Source organism: Dasypus novemcinctus, chromosome 3 (assembly GCF_030445035.2).
Source record: "Dasypus novemcinctus isolate mDasNov1 chromosome 3, mDasNov1.1.hap2, whole genome shotgun sequence".
Taxonomy (NCBI): domain Eukaryota; kingdom Metazoa; phylum Chordata; class Mammalia; order Cingulata; family Dasypodidae; genus Dasypus; species Dasypus novemcinctus.
The window spans coordinates 136,756,388-136,781,518 of NC_080675.1; the positions used below are offsets into that span (position 1 = coordinate 136,756,388).

The 25,131-nt window shown below is 40.6% G+C and overlaps 1 protein-coding gene across 11 annotated transcripts in view; it reads left to right on the plus strand.

Annotated features, from left to right (window-relative positions):
- Positions 1-25,131, plus strand: part of TLN2 (talin 2) — a 476,435-nt gene that overhangs the window by 250,892 nt on the left and 200,412 nt on the right. For all 11 annotated transcript variants that reach the window (XM_058294297.2, XM_058294301.2, XM_058294305.1 and 8 more), the window contains 6 exons: positions 13,936-14,107; positions 15,871-15,968; positions 17,251-17,380; positions 18,488-18,640; positions 20,765-20,907; positions 22,421-22,548. In XM_058294297.2, coding sequence (XP_058150280.1) covers positions 13,972-14,107; positions 15,871-15,968; positions 17,251-17,380; positions 18,488-18,640; positions 20,765-20,907; positions 22,421-22,548 — 788 coding nt within the window. In that variant the 5' untranslated portion in view covers positions 13,936-13,971. The remainder of the gene's footprint in view (positions 1-13,935; positions 14,108-15,870; positions 15,969-17,250; positions 17,381-18,487; positions 18,641-20,764; positions 20,908-22,420; positions 22,549-25,131) is intronic.

The following is a 25,131-nucleotide window of genomic DNA, read 5'->3' on the forward strand; positions in this document are numbered from 1 at the left end:
GGGATTGGGAGTTTCAAACTATACGGCACAAAAAGCAGATGTGGCCAGGGCAGTTTGGAGATGCTGAAGGCAGCTTATTATCCAAGCCAAAGGGAGATACAGGCCTCTCTAGTAAATTGTGTGGTACAAAAGGGCAAGGGGCAGTTCTCAGAGAAGAAGCAGTAGGGGCCATTTGGAGAAGCTAAGGGTAGCTCTTATTATCCAAACTGAATGGAGGCACAGACCCTGCCCGTTGTGCTTACGCCCAGGGCTGGACTAACTGGAATGGTTGCTCAAAGGGAAACTTACGACTAAGTCAAGCAGGATGAAGAGGCTCCAAATATAATTTCTTTTATGCCATTACACTGCCCTTCTCCCCATCCGAGTCTGGTCCACATGCTTTAAGACTGAACTTATATCTCATCTCTAGCTTGAGGTCTTTCTTAACTGACATCCCAAAATTGTCTCTTCCTCCTATGAAGAATTACTCCTAGTCCCCTTGTCATTATGTCTGCTTCTTCAGAACTCCTTGGTTACCGCCTGGGAGTGCTCTTCTCTTCCTGTGTGTGGGATAGGTGTGCCGTGGCTCAGCCTTGCTGCATCTTGCTTATTCCTCCGAAGTGCGTCACACAGTATCTTGTCCAGTATGCATTGCATGACTGAGTTATTGACTGACCAGTTACCGTTCCCTTTCTCTTGTTTTCACCCTTGCCTGGAAATATGAATCTTGATTCTTACTGTGTTCATGAGACATTTTAGTCATAGATATTTGTGTCCACAAATTGAGGTGGTTGTGTTTAATGTGGGGGAGATTCTGCAGAAGATTGTGAAAATGAATCAGTTGAGGAATGGAATATTTTATTAATTATCTGACATACAAAGACTTGAGGTTCTTCTTCTCCCTTTTTATACAATGGAGGGGATGATTGTACAAGAAAAAAACGCTTTTAGTTTCATCAGAATTAGAATAATTGAGAGTGGTCTTGAGTTGTAGTTGAATTTATATATTTAATTTGTGGGAAAAAATGTTTAGTTCATTAGACAAATTTTACCAAAGTCAAAATAAACCAAAGCAAAAAAAAACTATGGTTCTACCACGCCAATAAAGTTCTTGCACAGTGTCTTGCATTTTTGTCTGTAAGAACCCTAGGTTCTACACTGCTTCAGTCGTACTATTGCAAAAATCACAAGCAATGCTGTGATGTAGTTTTGGGGGATGGTGCAGTACACTCTGGTTATAGAAGGGCAGTAGACCCTAGAGCAGATGGGTTAGATCCTACCCATCTCTCACTAGCTTTGTGATTTTGGGTAGACTATGCTTATGCCTTTCCTATACTTAACCCTACACTTTTGCCTGCATTTACTGATTTCCCCACAGATTATTACATATATTTTACTATACTCTTAGTCAACTTATGTCAAAAGAACTACGTTTAGGAAAACTATGAATTAAAATAATAAATGAACAATTTTTAGCCCAAGTTAGGTGCTCTGTTGAAGGACAAGAGAGATATCAACTAATACCGACAGATGTAAAGCAATTCCTATAGAGGATACGTGGGCACTTTCAAAGTTGGGGAATTCTTTAGGCTTGCCATTTCTTTAGGAAGGTTGTCTTTTGTTGCCTACTTTCTTGACTGGTCTTGGCATTTATTCTGTTGTGTTTACAGCTTTATCTTAAGTTTCATATTTGTTTTTGAATTTATTTTTCAAGAACAAGTCCAGGTTGTGAAGATATAATACATGTGACACTATTTTCCATTAATTGTTTAGGTATGTTTAGGAAAGATTTACTGTGGAGAGGTTGTTTCATGTCACCGCGCATATTTGTTTCTCTAATGTGCTCTTGTTGAAGTATTATTTATGTATATAGGCTTAAATATGATTTTTTCAATCACTGGGAAATGAAAATCTTATCCATAACTCACAATGAAATTAGCAAGAGTTTTGATCTAGTTTTACTTTATGAAGTATAGGAAAATGATACCCCATCAGAGCCCTTCAATTTAGTTAACATCCTTTTTGTAATTCTGGTTCAATCTGCTAGGTAGTTCTAGAAACTTACAGAAAGCAGAGCATCCGTTTTTCCTGTACATGTCCATGCTATTTTCTTTTGTAAATTCTAGTCCAATCCTTTCTTCTTCTATTTGTCATTTCTGCTCTTTGCAGTGTATTTTAAGATTTATGCTCAACATCTATCTTTGCTCTGGCTTTTTTCAGTATATCTGGTTTATTGCCCATGCCAGATTCCCACCCACCCCCCCTTGTTCCTTTGTCATCTCTATCTCTTGATATGGTTCCTTTCAGCCTGAGCCCCTGATAGTAGGATCGTTCTGTGGAGTTAGATTGAACTATAAAACCTGGATTGATTTTTGGCCTTCCCAGTTGTTAATGCATATTCATTTTGTTAACCCATAAATCGAACTGCTGATATCTGTACATTAAGATTTTATTATTTCTTTTGTCTTGATATCTTCTGGGTTGCTGCTTTCAGAAAAAATCTGAAATAAAAAACAGAGGAGGTTTTAAATAGAAAAATCCTTATTGCAATCTTGTTTATAACAGTGAAAACTTGTAAGTAGCTGTAAAGATACAGCCAAGTAAATTATGGGGCTTGCCTTGCAATATTATATATTATTAACACCATTGTTTTTAAAGAGCTTGCAATATTGATGGGAAGTGGTTGTGATGTAGTTAGAATGGAGGAAATATTAGAATATAGAATAATAGATATGTGTCATCCCAACTACCTAAAATTTGCACAGGGACTGGAAGGAGGTGTATCAAAACATTAGCAGTGCTTATCTTGGCATGGGGTGAGGGGGCCATGGAAGTCTGGATTCAGATAGACCTGGTTTAAAATCTCTTCCTCCTGTGTTTGTTCATTATTTATGAGGCATAATTTCTTTTAAGCCTGATTTATTTGGGGTAAATAAAATTTTTTAATAAGAAAAACATTATTAATAATAAACATTTCACCCAAATTTCTCTCCTAAAACAAACACTATATTTATTTCTTGCTGTTTCCTTTTGGTTTTAAATGGGCACACATTAGGAGGCAGAGCCCCCAGCTCAGTGACCTCTGCTAAGAAAAGTCTCTCCTTAGCAAGGAATTATTTTGATAATTCAGCGACTTGACCTATAAAATGTGCTTAAAATTGTGCCAGGCACATACTCACTTATAAAGGCTAGCTACTATTATAATTTAGTTAAAATTTAAAAATATATGCATTTATTATTATTATTACTACTTATATTCAGGAGAATGGGGGAAGTTACAACAAGGATTTTTGTTCCCTTAGAGTGCTGTACTTCATGGTTTCTCAGCCTGAGATCAGGATATTACAAGCTATAGTTTAACTGAAACATTCAAAATTTTAAGTATACAATGGAATAATCTGGAATGAATGGGCATAAGAAATAGGGATCCCTTGGAAAATCTAATCTGGTGTGAGAACACTGGATGGACTGCTCTGATGATTTGCTTCTGGATTCTGAGTCTCCAGAAATACAGTGCTTCTGGACTTAAAATTTAGTCAGGTTTCTTGGTTTGTTTCAGTTCTCCAAATATATGCCAGATTTTTAGGTCTGGTCTTTACAGAAAATAGTCTTCTTATTTGTGGTGAATGGATTAACATTAGTTAAGGGAGGTTCAGAACAGGGTTTCAATTTTCTTTCTTTTTCCTCTCTCCCTCCCTTCAAAATTTCTCCTTGCCAAAACATTGCACCTGCCTGTTTGAGTGATTTATGATGTTGTGGGTGTGCTGCTTTTTGATTCACTGCTTGGAGGGTGGTGGTAAAAATGCTATTTTAGCATCAAATTAAGCATGACGAGGGGACTTGAAAGGGAACTTATATGCAGTGCTTTTCACACATTCTTCCAGGTTTACCTGGAAATGCTGTTATTTTTTTTCCCAGATTGTTGTAGAACAATGCTCTGCATTTTTTTCCAAGAAAAACCTAGTATATTTGTAACTACACAATAGTGTGTGGCTTAGTGACAAAATTTTTGTTTATCAGCCTTAACAGTAGCCTGGAGAATCTGCTTTCCTGGGATCTTACAGGTCTGTCACCAAAGGTCATATTAAGAAACCAAATAATGGGATAAGTTTATTCCCAGTTATCCAGATGAATGATAAATAATTCAAATTTTTCCTGGTCTTGACCTTCACTTTTATTTATTTTTCTTCTATTTTTATTGCACCTGACCTTTTATTTTTTTATGATATCTAATTTTGTAAACAGGCTGTACTTATTTGAATGAGTAAGGGTATAAAAGAATTCCAAATCAGAGCTCAATTCAGAGCATTCTTCCTTTTTTTTAACTTATAAGAGGAGGAAAATAGGATGACTGACAGGTACACTCCAAGAAGACTAAGATATATGGATGATTTATTCAGGTCTTGGCAACTGTGTATGAACAGTGAGTTAGAGAAGCCAAAACAGACTTCTTAGTGGTCTGACAGAAAAAAACGACAATATATTCCACATACATGCCAGGAATTCACTTATCCTTCTGAATCCTCTGTCTTTATCTGTAAAATGGGGCTGCCAAAAAAAATCTAGTTTACTTTCTAGGCTAGACATCTAGTCTGATGTGCACATCAAATGAAAAGACATATGTGAAAGTGCCATGGGACTATTCAGTGTTAAATGAATATTAGGTGATAGAATCTCATGTTTGTTTCTGTAGTGACTTCATCCCAGGAGAGTTGGTGCTGGAGCTAGGATTACAAATGAGTGCATTGAGGAGAGAAATCCCTGCTGGCTGGAATGGTTTGAAAGACTAGTTTATTAACAAAGCTTGATCCTAGGCCTTGAAAAGTAAGTAACACTGAGGAACTGAAGAGGAGGGCGGTGCATTTCAGACAGAAGGAGCTCACACAGGCTAAAATAATTAGGCAGTTTTGCAGGGACTATAAATATATCAGTTTAGTTGATGTAAAGAGAGTTTTCACAGTGTAAATGGGAAAAGGGTTGTGGGTGGATGAGGCTGTGTGGTGGATGGGGGCCCTGGCCCTTGGGCTAGAGTTTGAATGTAATTGCTTATACATTTCAAAATGCTGTGTACCTTAAAAATCAACTCTAAGAAAAATTATAAAGCAGTGAAGAACATGGATATCTACTCCCGCTCCTTTCAGCATGTTTTCTCTCACTTCCCTGCTCCCTGCCCTGTTAGCAGTTCTAAAGTTCTAGATTGTTCTGTAGTACACTCTCCTTCCACCCTCACAATTTCCTTTTACTCATACATAGTCTTTAATAAAGGGAAATTCTCAGCTAATTTGTCTGAAAAGTTCTGAAACTTACTCAGAGCTTCTAAGTTCAGTGATAGGTGATAAATGCAATATCTACATTTAAAATAATGTTTAACTGAGAACAAATCTTTATGACCCAATAGTATACTCAGTGATGAAATTTCAGGTGCCAGTACCAGGCTGGTGTAGGAGCTATTTGGAGATGGGAGGGTGAGTTGGAGAGATCCTTGGAAGGGTCTAATGATACCATGTGCTGCTCATTGTGAAAGTGTGGGAAGTTCTGGTTGTGTTTTCTAGCACTGTGACCTTGTGAAGTTCTCATAATCTCAGAGTTATAATCTCATCTGAAAATGGAAGACAATATCAAAGGTCTTTCTCCATCATTCCATATTCCCTATTGAAGGCACTGTCTTTGGGATAGTAGGAATGCTGACTTGCCTTCTCATTCATGCATTAAATAAGTATGTATTGAGCCCTTCTCTGTGGCAGGTGCTTAATGATGTGCAGTACACATGATCCCTGCCCTCATCGAGCGTCAATCCCAGAATCACCTGCCTTTAGTTCTCCTGTGAGTTTCTCATGTGCCAAGATGGAGAACTTCATTTTGTAAGCCCCTGTAGGGTGAGTCTCTGGGACAGGTTGTGGATAGGTGGAAATAATTTGGTGGAATGGATGCTTGTCCTCTGTTCATACTCAGATGAATAATTTAGGAGAAAATATCCGTTTAAAACTATCCATGAATTAAACATTAATTGCACAAACCTTAATTAAGTGTCTGTGGTATACTGGGCACCATGACCAGGTTATAATGGTGCAGTCCTTACTCTCAGAGTCCAGTAAGGGAGAAGGACCTCTAATGGTGAATTTATTCCTCATACAGTTTGTAAATCTTATTACTGGTATATTGGCAACAGGCAAGAATATCCAGTGGTGGCCCTGTGGTTTAACGAATTTTTATTGATGTGCCTGCCTGTTGCCAGTCACACCAATGTGGGTGGCTATTTCTCCTGTGCTTTATTTAATACTTAACCTTTTAATAAGATGGTTATTTCTAGTTGAAGTGTTCAAAGTCAAATAATAGTCCTGGCCTCTTATGCCACTGTGAAAGAGAAGAGTGATTCTAGCATGAATGTTCTCTGGTTTTCTGGTCACTCCATTCTCACTGCAAAGGGGGAACATGATCAGCCCAGTTATTTCCTAAGTGGGATGCTAGCCACGTTTAAAAATCACATCAGCTATGGTCACTTGCTATTTTCCCTGAGCTCAACATCAGCTATAGCGCTTACAAGTTGTGGATGTGAGAGACTAGGATACTCAGGCCCTGCCCACTGGGCTCTCACTAGCTGGAAAGATTATTAGAGAAGGTCTAGTAACTTCCTGAGAATTCGGCTCCCTGATAAAGCTAGATGGGAGATGCGACCAAAAGGGGACACTCTGTTTACTCTGCTTCTGGCCCCTGCTTGAATTAAAGATGGCTGGCTCCGGCATAGGATTGTCATGATTTACCTTTCTAGAGGCTGCCAGAGTAGACACCTCTAAATTCCTGGTCTGCTCACTCTATGGAGTCTGGATGTTCACGGTGAGCCCCAGTAGATCGGGACACAGACAGCCTGGGAGAGCAAGACAGGGTGGAAACCTGGCTTTTCCTTTTGAGGCACCCCGGTACATGCTGGATCCCTACTTGTCAGATCAGCTGCTTCTCTTCCTCCATTGCAGAGGAGTAGGTAAGGAGTAGAGAGAAGGTATTCTATCTTTCCTTCCCAGACATTTCTTTGAGAAAACAGAATTTTTCACAGGTGGTTAAAATGAAAACATAAATATGATAGCTTTATATGTGCCCATATTTTATGTTGGCATTCAGTTATGTGATGAACGCTATATATTACCTGTTGCCAGGGGAACAGATGTAAAGAACATGATGGTGCAGCCATCCCCAATTGGGTGCAGTGTCGCCCAGTAGATCATAGTGGAGAGTCAGTGACTGAAGGTAGAGAGCGGTCTGGGGAATTGTGGTAAGTTCTCTTACCTGGGAGCTCCAGGACCCCACTGAGGCATGGTGACCCAGCCTGGCACGATACCCCTGGACAACCTCCTTTCCCCACAGCTCCTATCATTTACCCCTGGACAGAATCCATGGACAAGCCCCAGGGCAGGAACCCATCATGATACCAGAGCGTGCATTCCTTTCCTCTTGAGCTCTTCCTATTTATTTTTGGATTGGGGGAATCAGAATGACTGACTGCCAAGTCACCAAGTCTCTAGAAGTCACCTGCTTTACAGACATATCCAGCATCATGGTTCATCTCTAAGATAGGTTCATCTTTAGAAAAAGTATGTTGCATAAGTTAATAAGGATGAACATAGGCGCTGTGTAGTAAACAAATCCATAGAGTTACTAGATGGTGAGCACCATTATTGACAACACTCTTGTCTGTATTCACCCATTAAGTCTTTTGTAGAGACTTGAGCATAATAGATACAAGATAACAGGAAAACAGATTTCATTGCTCAGATGGTGGCTGAATAGAGTACCCTGCTCCCAGTGTTTCACCAATCCCATGACTAATATTAATCATATCAAACACTAACTTAGTACCTTCTATATACCTTTCCTATATATTAATTCATTTAATTCTCCAGCAACCTCATAGGTAGGTAGATCTATTATTGTCCCCATTTTACAGAGGAGGAGACAAAGGCAAATTGCAGTTATTAACCATCACAAGGTCATCCTCTGGTAGATAGGGGTGGGGCTGGAGCACTTTGCAGCCCTCATGTACCAGGGCAAATCTTCAAGGGGCAGTTGCTCATCTTGACCAATGATGGGCATTTGTTTCTGAGGGGAAGTGGCCTTGGCTGAAGCTGAGCTTGTTTGTCACCGGTGGGCCAGGCCTAGCCTGGCCAGCCTGTGCTGGTGCCATCATCCTGGGCTGTTGACAATTCCATGGGACTAAAAATGTTTATTTTAAGAGGAGAATGTCTGGGTTTTACCACTGGTTTGATTGGCTCATCATCCACACATGGATGCCACACAAGGAGTGTTTTCGTGTTGCTCCAGTTGACCTTCAAACATATAATCAAGGCAAAAATGATCAGGCGTTATGAGACGAGATTATGAAAAGGAAGAATAACGTCTGTTTTACGAATCTATACCCTGTCTTTTTGCGGTAAAAGAACAAAGATCCAATAAGGTAGCGTACATTAAAATTAGGGTAAAAGACAAAAGAATCTGTTTATGAAGAGAATCATAAGACGGAGAAAGGGATTAGATTATGGCAACACTGTAAGAAACTGTACACAAATTTGGCTCTGGGCTTTCTTGCAGCCAACCGAGCAAAGAAAACTTGATCATCTCTTCTAGGCTCAGAGTCTGTGCCATTAAGAGTCTGGAAAGGCAGGATCAGCAGAGGGGTTATGATACAGAAAAGGGAAGGTGAGGGTCAGTACAGGCTGTACCGGCATTGTGCTGTCCTGAGAGCATACCAGGGAAGAGGGAGCTTAAATCTTTATCTAGGTGTGTTCTCTGAGCTGCCTCATTTCTCAGGGCTTTAGTGGATGTGTAGTGAGGCATCTTCCAAGTGTTAAATACATACTCTTCTTCAGCTGACATTTGTTGGTTGCTATTTCTTTAATTCTACTTTAATTTTGCCAAAGGATAAGTTAGAATATTTAATTCCAGCGAGTGCCCATTTTGCAAGTATCTCATTCTATTGTAAGTGGAATACTTACAAGAAACAGCTTAGTGGGATGATGATTAAGTTGTCATATTTTCACTTCAGACCTCATTGAAGTTTTCCAGTGAGGATGATCATCTGGAATAGTAATAGTAATGATGATATTTTTGCCTTTCAATAGAATTTTATTGTTTGTAAAGCATTTTTGCAAATTTTGTATTTTTTCTTAACATTCCCATAAAGTAAATTGTTAGTCTTGTTTCATGCTTGGGAAAACCGAGTCATAATAAAACAGAGAGCCAAGAGTAAGAAAAAAAATTGGCGCCTTTTAGCCTTAGACCAGGGCGTAGTTCTCAAGAATGACTGGTTTGGTTGTTTTGATTTTATTTTTTGTTTTTTGTATAATGCTTTCCTATGTTGTAATAGTGATACTTTTTGCAGTAGTTGTTTTTGGGTGGTAGGAAAGTCGAGAAAGTGAATTCTGTAATGAACCTCTGGTGTTCCTGGTTCTTGCGCACATCTACCCTACCTAAGATCGCCGTCTCCATTGGGTGGGCTTCCTCGTGAGATGCCGCAATGAGGAGATGGGGATCCAATGGAAATAGTTGGCCAAGACTTGTGTGTTTTGGGAAAGTTCCTTTCATGGGAGCCTTTGCTTCCTACTCTCTCAAGGGCAGAAAGAGGGGAAGTAATGGGACCAGAGGTCCAAGGGATCAGGAGGCCTGGGATTGATCCTGAACCACAGTCTACTCAACCAGTGCTCTTTCCAGGAAACAAGTCTTCCCCAGACCCAGGCAGCAGCAACACGTGTGCAGGGTGAGGTGCCTGTCTCCATGAAGGGCCTGGTTTCCTGGGACTGTCTCCAGACCATAGTAAGGAGGAAACCATGTCTATAGAGATACTTTGTGTGGAGTTTGCAGCATTGGGTAATGCTTTTATTTATTTTTGGGGAGGGGTGGGTGGGGAGCCTTAAAAACATCAGTCTGTTCCTCTGTCCCTTCCCTTCAGGTCTTAGGGGAGGGGGTCTGAAGCTCCTGCTCCAGCCAGGCTCCTGCCCCACTCCTCCACTGAACTCTTATCTCTATTATAAGAGACCCCCACCTTGGCAGATTCAGGTCCTCATTTTACCTGACCTACGATCAGCAATTAGCAAAGCTGACCCATCCCTCCCCCTTGATGCACTTTCTTCTAGGACCCACCCTCTCTTGGGTCTCCTCCCTCAGGTCTCTTCTTGCTTTTGCTTATTCTCTAAGTGGCCTTTCTAGTTCCAAGGATTTTTTAAAAAAGATTTATTATTTATTTATTTCTCTCCCCTTCTCTGCGCCCCCAGTTGTCTGCTCTTTGTGCCCATTCACTGTGTGTTCTTCTGTGTCCACTTGTATTCTTGTCAGCAGCACCCAGAATTTGTGTCTCTTTATGTTGCATCATCTTGCTGCATCAGCTCTCTGTGTGTGCGGCACCATTCCTGGGAAGGCTGCACTTTTTTCGTGCTGGGCGGCTCTCCTTAAGGGGCGCACTTCTTGCGCATGGGGCTCCCCTACTTGGGGGACACCCCTGCGTGGCACAGCACTCCCTGTGTGCATCAGCACTGCACGTGGGCCAGCCCGTCACACAGGTCAGGAGTCCCTGGGTTTGAACCCTGGACCTCCCATGTGGTAGGCAGACGCTCTGTCCATCGAGCCAAATCCGCTTCCCTCCAAGGATTTAAATATGAAGACTTGATCTCCAACTTTGCATCTGACTCTCTACCTCTCCACTTAATTCATCCCAAACACACTCGAGAAATCTTTCACCCCCAAACCTGTGCCTCTACTAGGCTTCTCCTCCTCAGTCAAGGGTTTCTTCATTTTCCTAGTTATTTTGAACAGACCCTTCCCTTAGCGGTCACATTTTTCCTACTTGTCTCCTACCCTTCGGCCTCCTAACTGCTTTCTCTGGACTCCTCGCTGATTCTGCACCTCTCGGGCCTTGCTCTGCCCTGAAGGCCCTCTGCCTCTCTCTGCTCTCTGAGACTCTCTTTGTGCCTCTCTCCTTGCTCTCCTGTGTGTCCTCATGTCCTTCTGAGCTCTTGCATTTATGGTCCTGCTGTTTGCCCCTTATCATAGCTCTGTCTTTCCCTTTGATTGAATCTCTCTGCATTGCTAGAGAAACCGTTCATTTCTCTTTAAAAAGCCCCGATTATTAGCCTGGGGAGTGCAGCCTTCATGCAGTGCCACCTACAGTACTTCCTTTTTTAGGGAATAGAAGAGATTGACTATCCCATCGGGTGCATCTTGTTTGCAGCTATCGTGATGACATCGAGTGCCAGGGGCTTCTCCACGGACTCTTCCCACCAGCTATATGCATGGATTTCAGGGGTTCAGGAATCCCCTCAGTTCTCTTCAATCTCCAGGGACAAGCCAGTGCCTGGAACAGTCTATGTCACAGTAAATTTGTCAATTTATCTCTAGAGTTTACAATTTATTTCCTAAAACTGGGGAGTTAGTTGGTTAAATATGCCTGTAAAAAGAGGTGTGGGAAGCTTTTTGTATATTGGTTTAGTATTGTAGGTGGAAATGGTCAGATATTTTGAACTCCTGCCTGGTCAGCAATCCAACCACTACCCAAGCTGTAGTAAATTAATACCATTTTGGGCAGATGCCCAGTGGACACTGCTGTTGTTTGTTGAGCCGCATGCCTTGACATTTCTCAAATAAAAAATATTTTCACAGACAGAATTCATTCAAGATGTAGCCAGAGGTCAGAATGACCTTAAAGTTGGATAGCCTGAATGGTTGCTTCATGAAAGTGTATATAAACCTTGCCCTGGACACCAGAGCATTCATCTAAAAATGTTTCCCATGCCCAAGTGGCCCAGTGACCTGTGTATAAGGAGCCAGCAATCAAACAAGCTATGAAGCAATGCCCCTGAGGTACCCACTCAATAGTCTGGGGCCTGATGAGCCTGTTCTCCTCTCTGCCTTTTGGCCAACTTATTGCTTCTTAGCACTTGCATTCTTAAGTGGGAGAATGGGTTAAGGGAGCTGAGGTCGAGGTTGACTACCTGTCTTATCTCTACTAAAAGACAAAAAAGCAGTGGGAGCTTGAAATTCCCATGGATTTATGTTATCCATGTTGCCCTAGGATTCTATTAGCTACTAACTGTGAAGTGCCTTGTTTTGATAGCTAGGATGATAGACAACTGGTTAAGTCTGTGTTGGTTCTTTAGGCCCAGGGAAAATGGGCAGTGAACTTTCTTTTTGCCTCCCTTTTGTACCCAAGGTGTATGAGTGATAGAAGCTGGCTTGGGTTGGGGGTGGGGTGAGGTGGGAAGTTTCTGGCCATGATATAGAAAAGATACTTGAAATAAACCACATGCCACCAAACTTAGGAAATGCACTAAATTGTTGGACTTCTGTTTTATTTTTATTTTTTTAATTTTTCATTTATCCCGCACCCCCTCCCCATGTCTGCTTTCTGTGTCCATTTGCTGTGTATTCTTCTGTGTCTGCTTGTATTCTCATTAGGTGGCTCTGGGAATTGACCCTGGGACCTTCTGGAGTGGGAGAGAGGTTATTATTCCCTTGTGCTACCTCAGCTCCCCTGTTCTGTTATGCCATCTTATTTTCTTTCCTCTGTGTCTTTTTTTTAAATGATTTTTCATTTATTTCTCTCCCCTCCCCCCCCATTGTCTGCTCTCTGTGTCCATTCACTGTGTGTTCTTCTGTGTCTGCTTGCATTCTTCTCAGTGGCACCAGGAATCTGTGTCTCTTTTTGTTGCATCATCTTATTGTATTTGCGCGGGGCAGCTCTCCTTGCGGGTCACACTCCTTGAGCGCATCAGCACTGCACGTGGGCCAGTGCACCACACAGGTCATGAGGCCCTGGGTTTGAACCCTGGTATTCCTATATGGTAGGCCAATGCTCTGTCAGTTAAGCAAAATCCTCTTCCCTGCTCTCTGTCTCTTGTTGCGTGGTCTTGCTGCACCAGCTCTCCGCGTCGGCTAGCATTCCTGTGAGGGGTGGCTTTCCTGTGTGGAGCCGTGTTCCCAAGTGGGCCAGCACTCTGCGTGGGCCAGCTCACTGTGTGGGCCAGCTTGCCCTCACCAGGAGGCCTGGGGATCGAACCCTGGACCTCCTATATGGTCAATTGGTTAAGCCACATCAGTTTCCCTGGACTTCTGTTTTGAAAACAAGACATTTACGAAATAGTTCAAACCCAGCCTAAACCTGTTTATTTTCTAAAACCAAAGAAGAGAACCAAAATTTCCCAATAAACTATCTTAACCAAATAAGGATTGATTTATGTCCTCTTTTTGGGACTCCCAAAGAGTGTAAAGCTGTCCGAAATACTTGGTGTTTAAAATTGTTTGCTCTGGTCTCCTCAGTGGCGGCTGTGCACTGGTCTACATATGATTCTCTCATGAATTATGCGGAGCTGATGATACTTTATTTGGGAAATTGAGGCACAGAATGGCCAAAGTGACTTGTTCAATTTTGCATAGTCTCTTAGTGATGGAACGGGGCGTAGAAACCATGTGTTCCGGTACGTGGTATGGTGGAGTTCTGTGGGGAGCACAGGACAAAGCATTCATGATTCTCCCCTCCCCCTGAAGTTGGTGGGGAGGGAGCTCAGTGGTACTGTGGCTCTGACAGGAGCACCTTCAGGATACTCCCATGGGTGTCTGCAGCTCTGTGGTGCTTGCCTTGAGGATGTTAACCTGGGAAATTCCACTGCTGAGGTCCCGCTTCCAGAAACCCCAAAGAGAAGACGGAGGACAGATGAAAGGGAGGTTTAGTGAACATCTGTGTCTCTGTCTTTCCAAAGGATTCTCCTTACCACACTGTGGGAATGTTAACCTTTAGGCTGTAGGCTGCTGTCTGTCTTTTACATTTTCAGAACCTATTTTTAAAATTTTTTTTTTCATTTTAAGGCATTCTATTTAATCGCTGTTTTAGTTTTTAAAGCTAATTCAGAGTCTGTCATTTTTTTCTTCAAGGCAGATAATGATTGTGAGTATCAGCATTTGTTGTTTTGTGTTTTCCAGAACTTCTAAGGGATAGCCTTCAAGTCATCAAGGAAAATGGTGGCCCTGTCATTAAAGATTTGTGTCCGCCACTGCAATGTGGTGAAGACCATGCAGTTTGAACCATCCACAGCCGTGTATGATGCGTGTCGAGTCATTCGGGAACGGGTACCTGAGGCCCAAACTGGCCAAGGTAAATTGGTTATTTGTTGGTTTCTTAAAATGTGTCAGCATGTTCTTCATTTTGTAGCTAAAGAAACTGAGGCTCTGTGTGGTGCACAAGCCCAAGAGTGTGTATGTTTTAAGCGAAATGTCTTCGTAGACCAGACCCTGCTTCCTCCCTCTGTGAGGCTTATGATATCAATGAAAACTTCTGCCTCTCAGTCCTCCTCATCGTCATGTCACAGCTGTCAACCTGGTCGTCCCATATATCACGATTGTGCTCTGTAGTTTACCTAAATGCTTTTTGATATATCATCTCATTTGCCCTATCACGTATAAATGAAGTTGCTCTAACAATTATCAGCTGTTTTGCATGCATGAAAACTTTCTTCTGCCAATAGCCTGAAGAAGGCCAGAGTTGCTGGCTTAACGACCCTCAGGATCTAGGGCCACTCTTTCTTTGCAAGCATTCTGAAAAGGCTTTATACATTTTACCTCAGGCCTGCAGGAAAAAAGCTTGTATGATATATGGATATATATCTGTTTGATGTTTTGTTGAACTACTGAACCCCAGTAATCTGAGTTTAAACAATAGCCATTCATACAATTTCCATTATTTTCTATTTCCCTTTGTCTTCTCTATGTATGTCTTTCCCTTATTTAATTTTTTTTTGACAGTTGAGAAACGGGTTACTTCCAAATTGATAAGACTTTAGTGTGAAAATGGGATAAAGTTTATCTTAAAAATTGAAAGTTTAAAAATCAAACCTAACATCTATGGTAATTGGAGATAGGAATGTGTCTTCTTGCAAAGATCTGTTTCTCACAAAACTCTTCTGATCTTTTGATGTAAAAGCATTATCTTTATTATTCAAAATTATTTCTAGATTGCCCAGAAATAAAATGTTCACATCCCCAGCCTTACTCCAAGATTTGGTTGTATGGTCATTTCTGGTGCTCTTACTTTTTTGTTCATTTTTAGTTATATTTCTCCCAGATTTTTCTTTCTGATCAGATTGCTGTATAGCTCTGGTGATGGTATAAACCTTTAAAGGTCTTGGTATTGTTTTTCTGAGGAACAGCAGGAGCTCTGACCCTCATCTGGGTCTCTGAAGTTTCCTTGAATTGCATTAAGGAAGAGAGAAGTCTTTAGACAGGAAATGATACTGCTCTGCTCCTGCTCTTGTCCCTTTGTACTTCCTGAGTGGAGTTAAGGGAATTCTGTGGAGAACATGTAGTTTAATTTTCCAGCTTTTTTTCATAATTTGCTGGTAGTGGGGAATGGAGGTTTCTTCTCACAGGGAACTCCTACACATCTTTTTAATTTTATGTTTTGTTAGAGGTTCCCTTGAGGTGTAAAGGCTCCATCTGTCCCCCTTTGCTTAGGTGGCCTTGAGCTTAGGCAGTTACTTCCTTGGTTTCTCTATGGCTGTCTTGTCATTCTCTAGATTCTTGGCTGATTTTTATAGGAAGTGGTAAAAACAAAGCCAAATTCAGTTAGAAGTTTAGACTGTTTTCTTCTACATATTTTCCCTGAATTTTAGGTACAACTTCTGGTCCACTGGTTATAAGAAACATGAACATTTTTTTGTGGGCATTTCTTTTATTGCCCAGTCTGATTCCTCCTGATCTCCTTTTGTCCCAGTGACTGCTTTGTGTTCCTAAAATGAATTATTTCTCTTTGGTGAAGGAGAATACCCCATTCTTGTCAAGTCAGCGGGCTCAGGGCCTGGAAGTCAGTGACGGCATCACCATTGCTTTGTCCTTCATTTTTCTTTCTTTTTTGTGTTCCAGCTTCTGACTATGGGCTCTTCCTTTCGGATGAAGACCCCAGGAAAGGGATTTGGCTGGAAGCGGGCAGAACACTGGATTATTACATGTTGCGAAATGGGGTATGCAGTGGGCCCCGTTTTTTTTTTTCCCCCAACACTTTGTCCCTGGTCCTTCTGTAAAAGTCAACATTATTATGCTTTGAAGGAAAAGAGAGAACCAATGATCTGTTTTGCTTCAAGGACATTTTATTTATAGTTGACGTAATGTACTTTTCAAGTGCTATCCAGGTGGTGACAGAAAATGTCAGCAATCCAAATTCTTGAAACTCCACAGAGAAAATATTAATATTTTTAATATTTTAAGTGGTCTCTATGTGCTATTGTTGGACATTGTTGGCAGTTATGGGATAAGAAACATCATCTTCCTGTAAGTATGTAGGAGATATCCTAGTGACTGGTGATGGAAAGTAAGGATAGAATAGAGGGAAAACTAAAATGTAATCCTAAAGTTTGTCAGAGATTAATGTTAATCAGTCATTTGTTTTTGAAATTAGATGTGAGTTTAATAATAATTCAGTAATAGTAACCACAGCAGCAAAAATGGTTGTATTATAGAAGTGGGGAGAGGTAATAAGTAAATAAAAAGTCAAACCTACTGTTCAGCTTAACGCTCAAGATCCTGAGTTTTGGGTATATAGATGGAGTGGTCATATCAGAATGGTCATTCCTCTGTGAAGCAGAGCAGTGTATGTGATACCAATTAATTTCCCCCTCCACAGTTTTATTTTTAAGATGCATAGTAAAAAAAGAAGTCTATTAATTAAAAATAACTCAAACTTATTACCCGTTTGGTCTTGCCATTATTGTAGATTCTACACGTCATAAAAAACATACTCTACTACTGTGAAGAATTGTGGGCGTGTTATTTATGTCCCTTTTCATGTGTATGAATGTATGTTTATAACATGTTATTGTTTATAACAGTAAATGAGATAATTGGTGAAACAAACTATTATCTTTTTAAAAGGCAAGTAAAATTTTTCCTCTGTTACTTCTCATTAGAGCAGATCATTCCCAGTCTTTGAGGAGAATATATATGACTTTTACTTTACAAAGAACAATTTTTTAGTGATTGTGAGCTATAAAAATTACTTCTTTGGGTACAATTTCACTATCAGCTTTTGAGGAGATCTTTATGAAAGCAATTATTAGTACTGGATATTCTGTTTTATATTAATGGCAACAACCCCGTGAAAACTTCAAAGGAGGGAATTAGAGTCTGACAGAGAGAATTCATTTTAAAAGAAAAAGTGCCCAAGTTTGTTATCTGTTTTCCCAGTCAGTGTTGCACCTAGATTCAGGAAAAGGCCACTCTGCAATGTTTGTATGGTTTGTGCTCTAGGATATTTTGGAATATAAAAAGAAACAGAGACCTCAGAAAATCCGGATGCTGGATGGATCTGTGAAAACAGTGATGGTGGATGACTCCAAGACTGTTGGGGAACTCTTGGTTACCATTTGCAGCAGGATAGGTGAGCTTTCACATGAGCTTTTTTTGTTTTTATTTTCTTTATTTATTATTTAAATTTTTATTTTTTATTTAATTTTTATTTTTTATTTAATTTTAATTTTTATTTTTAAATTTAATTACTTTTTAATTTTATTTTTTTGAGGTACCAGGGACCAGGAATTGAACCCTGGACCTTGTATGTGGGAAGCTGATGCTCAACCACTGAGCTGCATCGGCTTTGCTAAGTTGTTTTTTTTCATTTGTTTTGCTTGTTGTTCATTTTTATTTTTTCAGGAGGCACCAGGAACCAAACCTGGGACCTCCCGTGTAGGAGGTGGGAGCTCAACCACTTGAGCCACATCCGTTCCCCCTGGTTTGATTTTTAAAATTACATGCCTTATTTTTTTTCACCCTATTTGGTGTCTAGACCATTTCAAATATGACTTATAACACACTGATTTCTGTACAGTCCCAAGAGAGTGAGTGTGTTCATTCTCCTGATTTGTAAATCCACTAGCTAGTATTGTAAAAATTTGGACTTCTTCAAATTGAAAATAATGTTTTTGGAATTGTCCAGTTAGTCCCATACCCATTGCTGGGATCCTGTGAAAGCATCAGTAATATCCAGGACCACCTCGAATACACCCATACATACATCATAGGGTGAACCTGTGTGATTGGTTATTGGACAGCTTTTTGCCTTGTAGTGTCTGTTTGTCTCCCCAGAGAATGCATCTACTTCCTTTCTACATGAAGCCCATTAAGTTGACGAAAGTAGCCTTATCAACCCTTGTCGACCTTTGTTTTCTCTTCATGCAAAAGGCACCCACTTCCTTTAGGCACTTTTTGTTTGACCTTGTCTTGCCTTCGTCTGCATGATCTCTTACTTTGTTCTTATTTCTTCAAAACTAGACAAGGCATTTTGAATATGACCTAACTAGCTAAAATCCTGCATTTTAACCAGAGGTATTTGATATATAACCATGAGCTTGCTTCCTGACCCTCAGCTGAGTAAGGCCTCTTTCTCTTCTCTGCCACCATGAACTCCCTGGAGTATTACAAGCTCTAGGCTGAACGCGGTTGACAACACCTTAATCATTTGAGTTTATAACCTAATATATATTTTTAGGTATAACGAACTATGAAGAATATTCTCTAATCCAAGAAACTATTGAAGAAAAGAAAGAAGAAGGGACGGGTACACTTAAAAAAGACAGGACACTGTTACGAGACGAGAGGAAAATGGAGAAGCTGAAGGCCAAGCTTCACACAGATGATGACCGTAAGTGTTGGAGAAGGAAATGTGATACCGGAGCATTTGGTTTGCCAAGTCTCACTCACCTCTCCTCATCTCTATCACCCAGGGCAGGGCTTTAAAAAATGTCATCTGTAAATATTTTGTTTTGTGTCAACGAAAGATAGTGTTTCACAGCTAAGAAGAAATCTCAGTGTTGGATATATAAATCATGTTCACATTTTCTCCATTGTCTTTTAAAAATGTTTTACATTTTTTTGGAACTAGGATCCGAATAAGGCTGGACGATAAATTGCTTAATTCTTTTAATCAATGGCTGCCTCTCCATCTTTTTTTCTTTTTGTTCCCTTGCATTTTCTTTTTTTTTTTGGTGAAGGTACCAGATTGTTGATTGCATAGTATTTCCTAGAGTCTGGATTTTGCTAATTGCATACCTGTTTTATCATCTAACATAGTTTTCTGTTCTTAGATCTGGAAGCTTGATCAGATTCTTGCATGCATGTGTGTCTATGTGTCAGTATTTCTTTTTAAGGTAAAGACTCCTTTTTCCATGGTGTTGTGTCTTTCCATCAGTAAGTTGTACCTGGTTGTCTTTTTTTTGTGATTTTAGCCATTAAAGATCATTGCCTAGATTCAGTTATTTCCTTAGGGGTTACAAAATGGTCATATAATTCTTTTTTTTTTTTTTTTTTAAGATTTATTTATTTTTTAATTTTATTCCCCTCCCCCCCCCCCCAGTTGTCTGTTCTCTGTGTCTATTTGCTGCGTCTTGTTTCCTTGTCTGCTTCTGTTGTCGTCAGCGGCACGGGAAGTGTGGGTGGCGCCATTCCTGGGCGGGCTGCACTTTCTTTCGCACTGGGCGGCTCTCCTTATGGGGCGCACTCCTTGCACGCATCAGCACTGCGCATGGGCCAGCTCCACACGGGTCAAGGAGGCCCGGGGTTTGAACCACGGACCTCCCATGTGGTAGACGGACGCCCTAACCACTTGGCCAAGTCTGTTTGCCTGGTCATATAATTCTATTACAGAAACATTTTCTATGGCCACACAGTTAATATATGGAAACACCAGTGTATACACCCCTTGTGCCCCCAAAGCCCATGCTGTTTGTACCTTGCTGCATGACCCTCTGCTGAAAGGATCTTAATTCAAGCCACAGCTCACTTACACCTTCCCAGCTGTTTGCTTTCTTTCATTGTTCTTGTTCTTGCTCCTGCACTGGAAAATGTCATCATTATCATTGTGTTTATTGACCTTCGATTGGGCTGTCATTTCCTGTGACCCTTTTTCTATTCCCTTTTCTCTCTGCCTCATTTGATTTCCAGCAACATATTCCTTTCCAAGTGAAACTGTAGTAGACAGATCCTGAGGATTATTAATATTTGCATGATACTCTACCAAGTACTATGGGAGATGAAGTCAATCAGACACATTCCCTGTGATTATAAGCTATAGATAAAATAGCTTATAATCGAATGAGGCCAGTAATAAATACTTACCCACAACGTGTGTGTTAAGACCAGGGAGGAATGTAGGAACAAGAGTTCTGGTAAATGTAGAGGAGGATCAATTCCTGTGGGGCAAGATTTTAGGAGAAGGTTCTTAGAATGGGTGAGATTCAAGCTAGGCCACGGTGCCTTCCTCACCTCATAGTGTTCTGTCCTCCTCCCCTCCACCCCCATTATTTTAATTTTCTTACTTTATTCTTTGGGTCAAAGGTAACTCATTATGCCCAGAGTTTGTAAATTTTTTCACTTGATAAAACTGTGTTTGCTCTTGATTTAAAAGAAAACCCTAACTTGGTTGTCTTAACACAAAGCACTGATATCTTTATTTCTTTTTTTTCTCTCTAATGGAAAGGCACATATTATAAACTCAATTGCAATGCATTAGCTAACTGTAGGAAAGGCTGAGAATAATGAGACCAAGTCCAGGCAAATTTTCTCTCTCATTCCCTTTTTGGTTTACCATTTGATAGATGTGAAATTATTTTGCAAAGTTGGATAACATATTTCTAATATAAAAAGTAACTATAATTCACTGTCAAAGTTCTAGCAATCGGTATCTGTATCATACTGATGTTTTGGTAAATCCCCTTTAATTAACAGGAAAAATAAACACAGTTCTTTCATATGTCTTGTTGTGTTGCAGTCAATTGGCTGGATCACAGCCGAACATTCAGAGAACAAGGAGTAGATGAAAACGAAACGTTGCTGCTTAGACGGAAGTTCTTTTACTCTGATCAGAATGTAGATTCAAGAGACCCTGTGCAGCTGAACTTGCTTTATGTTCAGGTACAGTATTTAATGCTCAGACACTGAGGTCAAGGAGATTTCTGGAAGTTCCTGGCTGTGTTTTGCAGTGAGCAAGAGCTCAGCTCTGCCTTCCATCATGTTTATGGCCTCCAGTTTCAGGTGTGGTGCAGGTTGATGCCTGGCATGAGCTGCTGGTCGACCAGCATAGAGCCTCTTTTGGTTCTCTTTAGCTTGGTGCTTGGTACTGTCTCTTTGCCATTGAACACACTTTACTTGGCTACCGTTCCAAATGCAGTAAAGCCATCTTAGCTGGTATCTTAGAATGCAAGAGAATATCAGTCAGAAAATCAGTACTTTTTAACTGAAAGGTATCCTCTCAATGGCTCTCATAAAATCTCAAAATTTTATGTCGTTACCATTAATTTATTGTTTAACTTTAGATAAGTTATTGAACTTATCTGAGTTGCAGGTTCCCCAAATGTGAAATGTAGGCTTTTCGCTAGATGGTCCCCAAGGTTTTGTTCGGTTTGAGGATAACAATTCATCTTTCTCCCTCTTTCACACCCTACTCCCACTCCCTCACTTCCTTTCTTCCTTTCCTTCCCTTCTTTCCTTTTTCCTGTGGCCACTCAGCTGTTGTATCTGTCAATAAAGTTTTCTTGAAACACAAATCACTTGTTTACATATTGTCCATGGCTGCCCTCACACTTCAACGGCAGAGTTCACGCATTGTGACAGAAACCACAGAGATTTTATTGTTTGCAAGATATGTACTCTCTGGTCCTTTCTGGGGTCAGTGTGCTGGTGCCTGAGTTATTGGATGGAAGGAGGGCAGACAGGAAAGAGGTGGGAGGCAGGAAGAGGGAGCTACCAGGGCAATGAGAGAGCACTCACTAGTTTAAGGCTCAGAGTGATAGCTGTGAGTGTACGTTTAAGGGTGTTCCGGGCTCTTTTAACTAGAGAAAGGAAAGACAGAAAAGAGGAATAAAGAGAGTAGTAGGGATAGATTGAGAACTGGAATAAGGACTTCAGACACGAGCGCATTTGCTTGTCATTTCCCCTAAATGTCTTGATTATTGAATTCTTGTCTATTCGTGCGTGTCTCTCTGTGGCCTTCATCTTGGGATGGGGGTTGGATTGTTTCTACCTCTAGATTTTTTTTTCAACCAGCTTTATAAATTAATGTAATTAAAGGTAAATTATATCTTCTTTTGACCTCTATGAATCTGATCATTTAACATGGACTTTGCTTTTTATTATTATTATTCATAATCACGTCTATCTTTTAGAATAAATCGACTTTAGTTTTGATGTACCAGACACTGCTGTTTTCTATCTATAGGCAATTTGGGGCCAGTGGCTTTTTTTCCTTTTGCTTTTATTCTCCTGTGGTACAGCCATCCATAACGTCTTGAATGCGTCCTTGTGGGTTGACTGGCACAGTTCCCCAGGGCCCCACGCAGAAGTATGTGCTCTGGCTTAGGAGTGTGTCAATGGATAGAGTGTGTCATTTCCCAGGCTTCTGATACCTTTGTTTCTTCATGTGTTTCAGGCTCGAGATGACATCCTGAACGGCTCCCACCCTGTCTCCTTTGAGAAAGCTTGTGAGTTTGGTGGGTTCCAAGCACAGATACAATTTGGACCTCATGTGGAACATAAACACAAGCCTGGATTCTTAGAGTAAATAACCTTTTTGTTCTTTCCTTCTTTCCTCCTTTCTCTCCTCTCTTTTCCTCATGTCTTCTCTTTTTATCTTTTCATCTAATTATTTTTGAGCCAGCTCCCCAACATACACATCCAAGTTTCAATCAGTTGTGAGAATCACAGTTTTACTTAATTATTTGATCAAATTTGCAGACCTTGGGAAAGCAAAGTGCAAAGGATTTCAGTGTTAAAATTACTATAGAGATGATCCATTCCACGTTCAGGAAGTATATGATTTCCTCTATATCATAGAGTCTGTAGCACTTTTCCAAGCTATTGTGAACCTGTTCTAGGAAACTTCTGGAGTTGAGGAACTCACTTCCTCCATCTTCTGAAGCCTCTGCCCATTAGAACATTCCTTGCTCATATTAGTCCATAGTTTGTCTTCTTATTTTCTTGTTAAGATCCCTGTATTACAATTACAAAGTATAAACAAGAGAACTTCACATTCCTTATCAGTCTTATGGATTCTTTGTTGCTCTAAAAATACGATGTACATATTATGTTCTTGGTCCATTCTTTTTGCCCATCTGGTCTCTAATTATCTTTTATAAAATGACAGTTCTTTCTGGCTTTAGACTTCTATATTTAAGGGAAAGATAACCCCTACAGACTCATCATGCCCCCACAGAACAGGGGTCTTAGGGTTGGGTTTCCTGGAAATACCCAGCAGGACAGTCCCAGGCATATATAGACTGCTGTTTATCTGAAGCTACCCTCCCCTCTGTTTTGATCTGGACTCTTTCAAGGGTTCTGTGTATTTCTTCCTCTAGTAACACTCCTTTTCTCTATCCATTCCCCACCTTTCCTTTTTTGTCCCCCTTATGCTTCCTTTTAAGCAGGTGAAACATTTGCGGTAAGCCAAAAAGTCACTGCAGAATCTCAACATGGTAATAATATGCTGTTACCTAAAGTGCAACATGGTAGAGGCTTTGGAATGGGGGTCCAGGTACGAATGCCACCTGGTGAGTGGGAGGATGTGAGCTTATCTGGAGGATGCATCAGCATGAGATGTATGGAGTAGGCCATCAATTATATTGTGTCCACGTGTACTGAATGGCCAGGACAATGCGAATGCTCAGATGAGGAATGTTATGAGGTAAGCACACAGTACCCAAGAAGATCATAAATTGCTGTGCCATGGCCCCACTCTCACTTGCTGCAAAGTAATTGGGACCATTGTATGTCCTTGAGTAAGAGGAAAACCCAACTTTTCCCTGGTGGCAGAGAATGCCTGACTAACCTGCTGTTTGGTCTAAACTGAATTGTTCCCAAAAATCTCTCCCCTTCCACTGATGAATCTGAGAGAGCCTTTCCAAAGTGATGCTTTGTTCTAGAATATATGGTACACGACCTTGACTCTGAGAATGGCTCTGAGCAATGTCTTTCACTTACTTTGGTCTGTGGCCAAGTGTTTCCCAGGGCCCATTTCTACCTGGCTAGTGTGGTTTCCTTGCTCAGGGGCAGCAGGAAGCATGCCATGTTCTCTGTTCCGTGGCACCACGGAATTCTTACAGAAGACCATGGGCACATATGCTTTAGGTAGTTTTCACATTGCCACCTTCTAGCCTAACAGTGGTCCCTCAGAAACATTTGATGTCATAAAATTGAGGATTATAGCCATGGAAATTGATAAGGAAACATCAAGAACTTATCAGGCCTGTTTAGTTTCTGTCAGTGACTGATGGAGAGTAGGAGAAAATGGAGGGAAGATTTATGAACCAGAACGTTTGAAATAAAAATGTTTACCTTTCTTAGACTTTCACAGCTGTAAACCTACATGACCTTGTTGGGAAGGAGATCCAAACATAACCATTCAGCTACTGCCTAAACTAGCATTAAGACCCTGGTCATTTAATTAATGCCTTTTTTTCCTAGGCAGTTAATTCTCAGAGCTCCATCGTGAATTGAGAAAGAAGGATTTTATGTGATAGATGTTGAAGAAGTGGCTTTGTCACAGTTACTTAAAGAGTTTTTCTGCAGTGGCTTCTGACTGTGAAAACTGGGCTCTAGCATTTCCAAAGGCATTTATACATTTGGGGCATTTCCTCTTTCACTGGCCTCCTAATATGCAGCAAAAGTAAGAAAGTACCTAAAAATGTGATTACAGAGTCCTTTGTCTTTTTGCTAGTGTTAAAGTTGTACCAGCCCAATCACAGTGAATGCTCTCGTACCTGCAACTGCTTGTGCCAAGATCACAAATGAGTGTCGGGGGTCAACAGTTGCTCTAACAGTGTGCACAGCAATTTATGATCCTCTTGGGTACTGCATGCTCACCTTATAACATTCCTCATTTGAGATAGCAAAGGTTAAGCAGTTTAATTCAGTTTTCTTGTTTCTGAAATTACAATGTGAAGCTCTTGCTTCTAGTGCAACATGTACTCTTACCCAGATTCCAAATTAAACAAGCTTAATACACCTGGTGGCAATTAATTTTCCTTACCTATTTGATTTATTTTTTAAGTAAACAAAATCTAGTGTAGGTAATGAGATGTTTTCATTTAATTATATACATTATTATGCATACTGTACAGGTAAAACTTCTAAGGATGTGTGTCC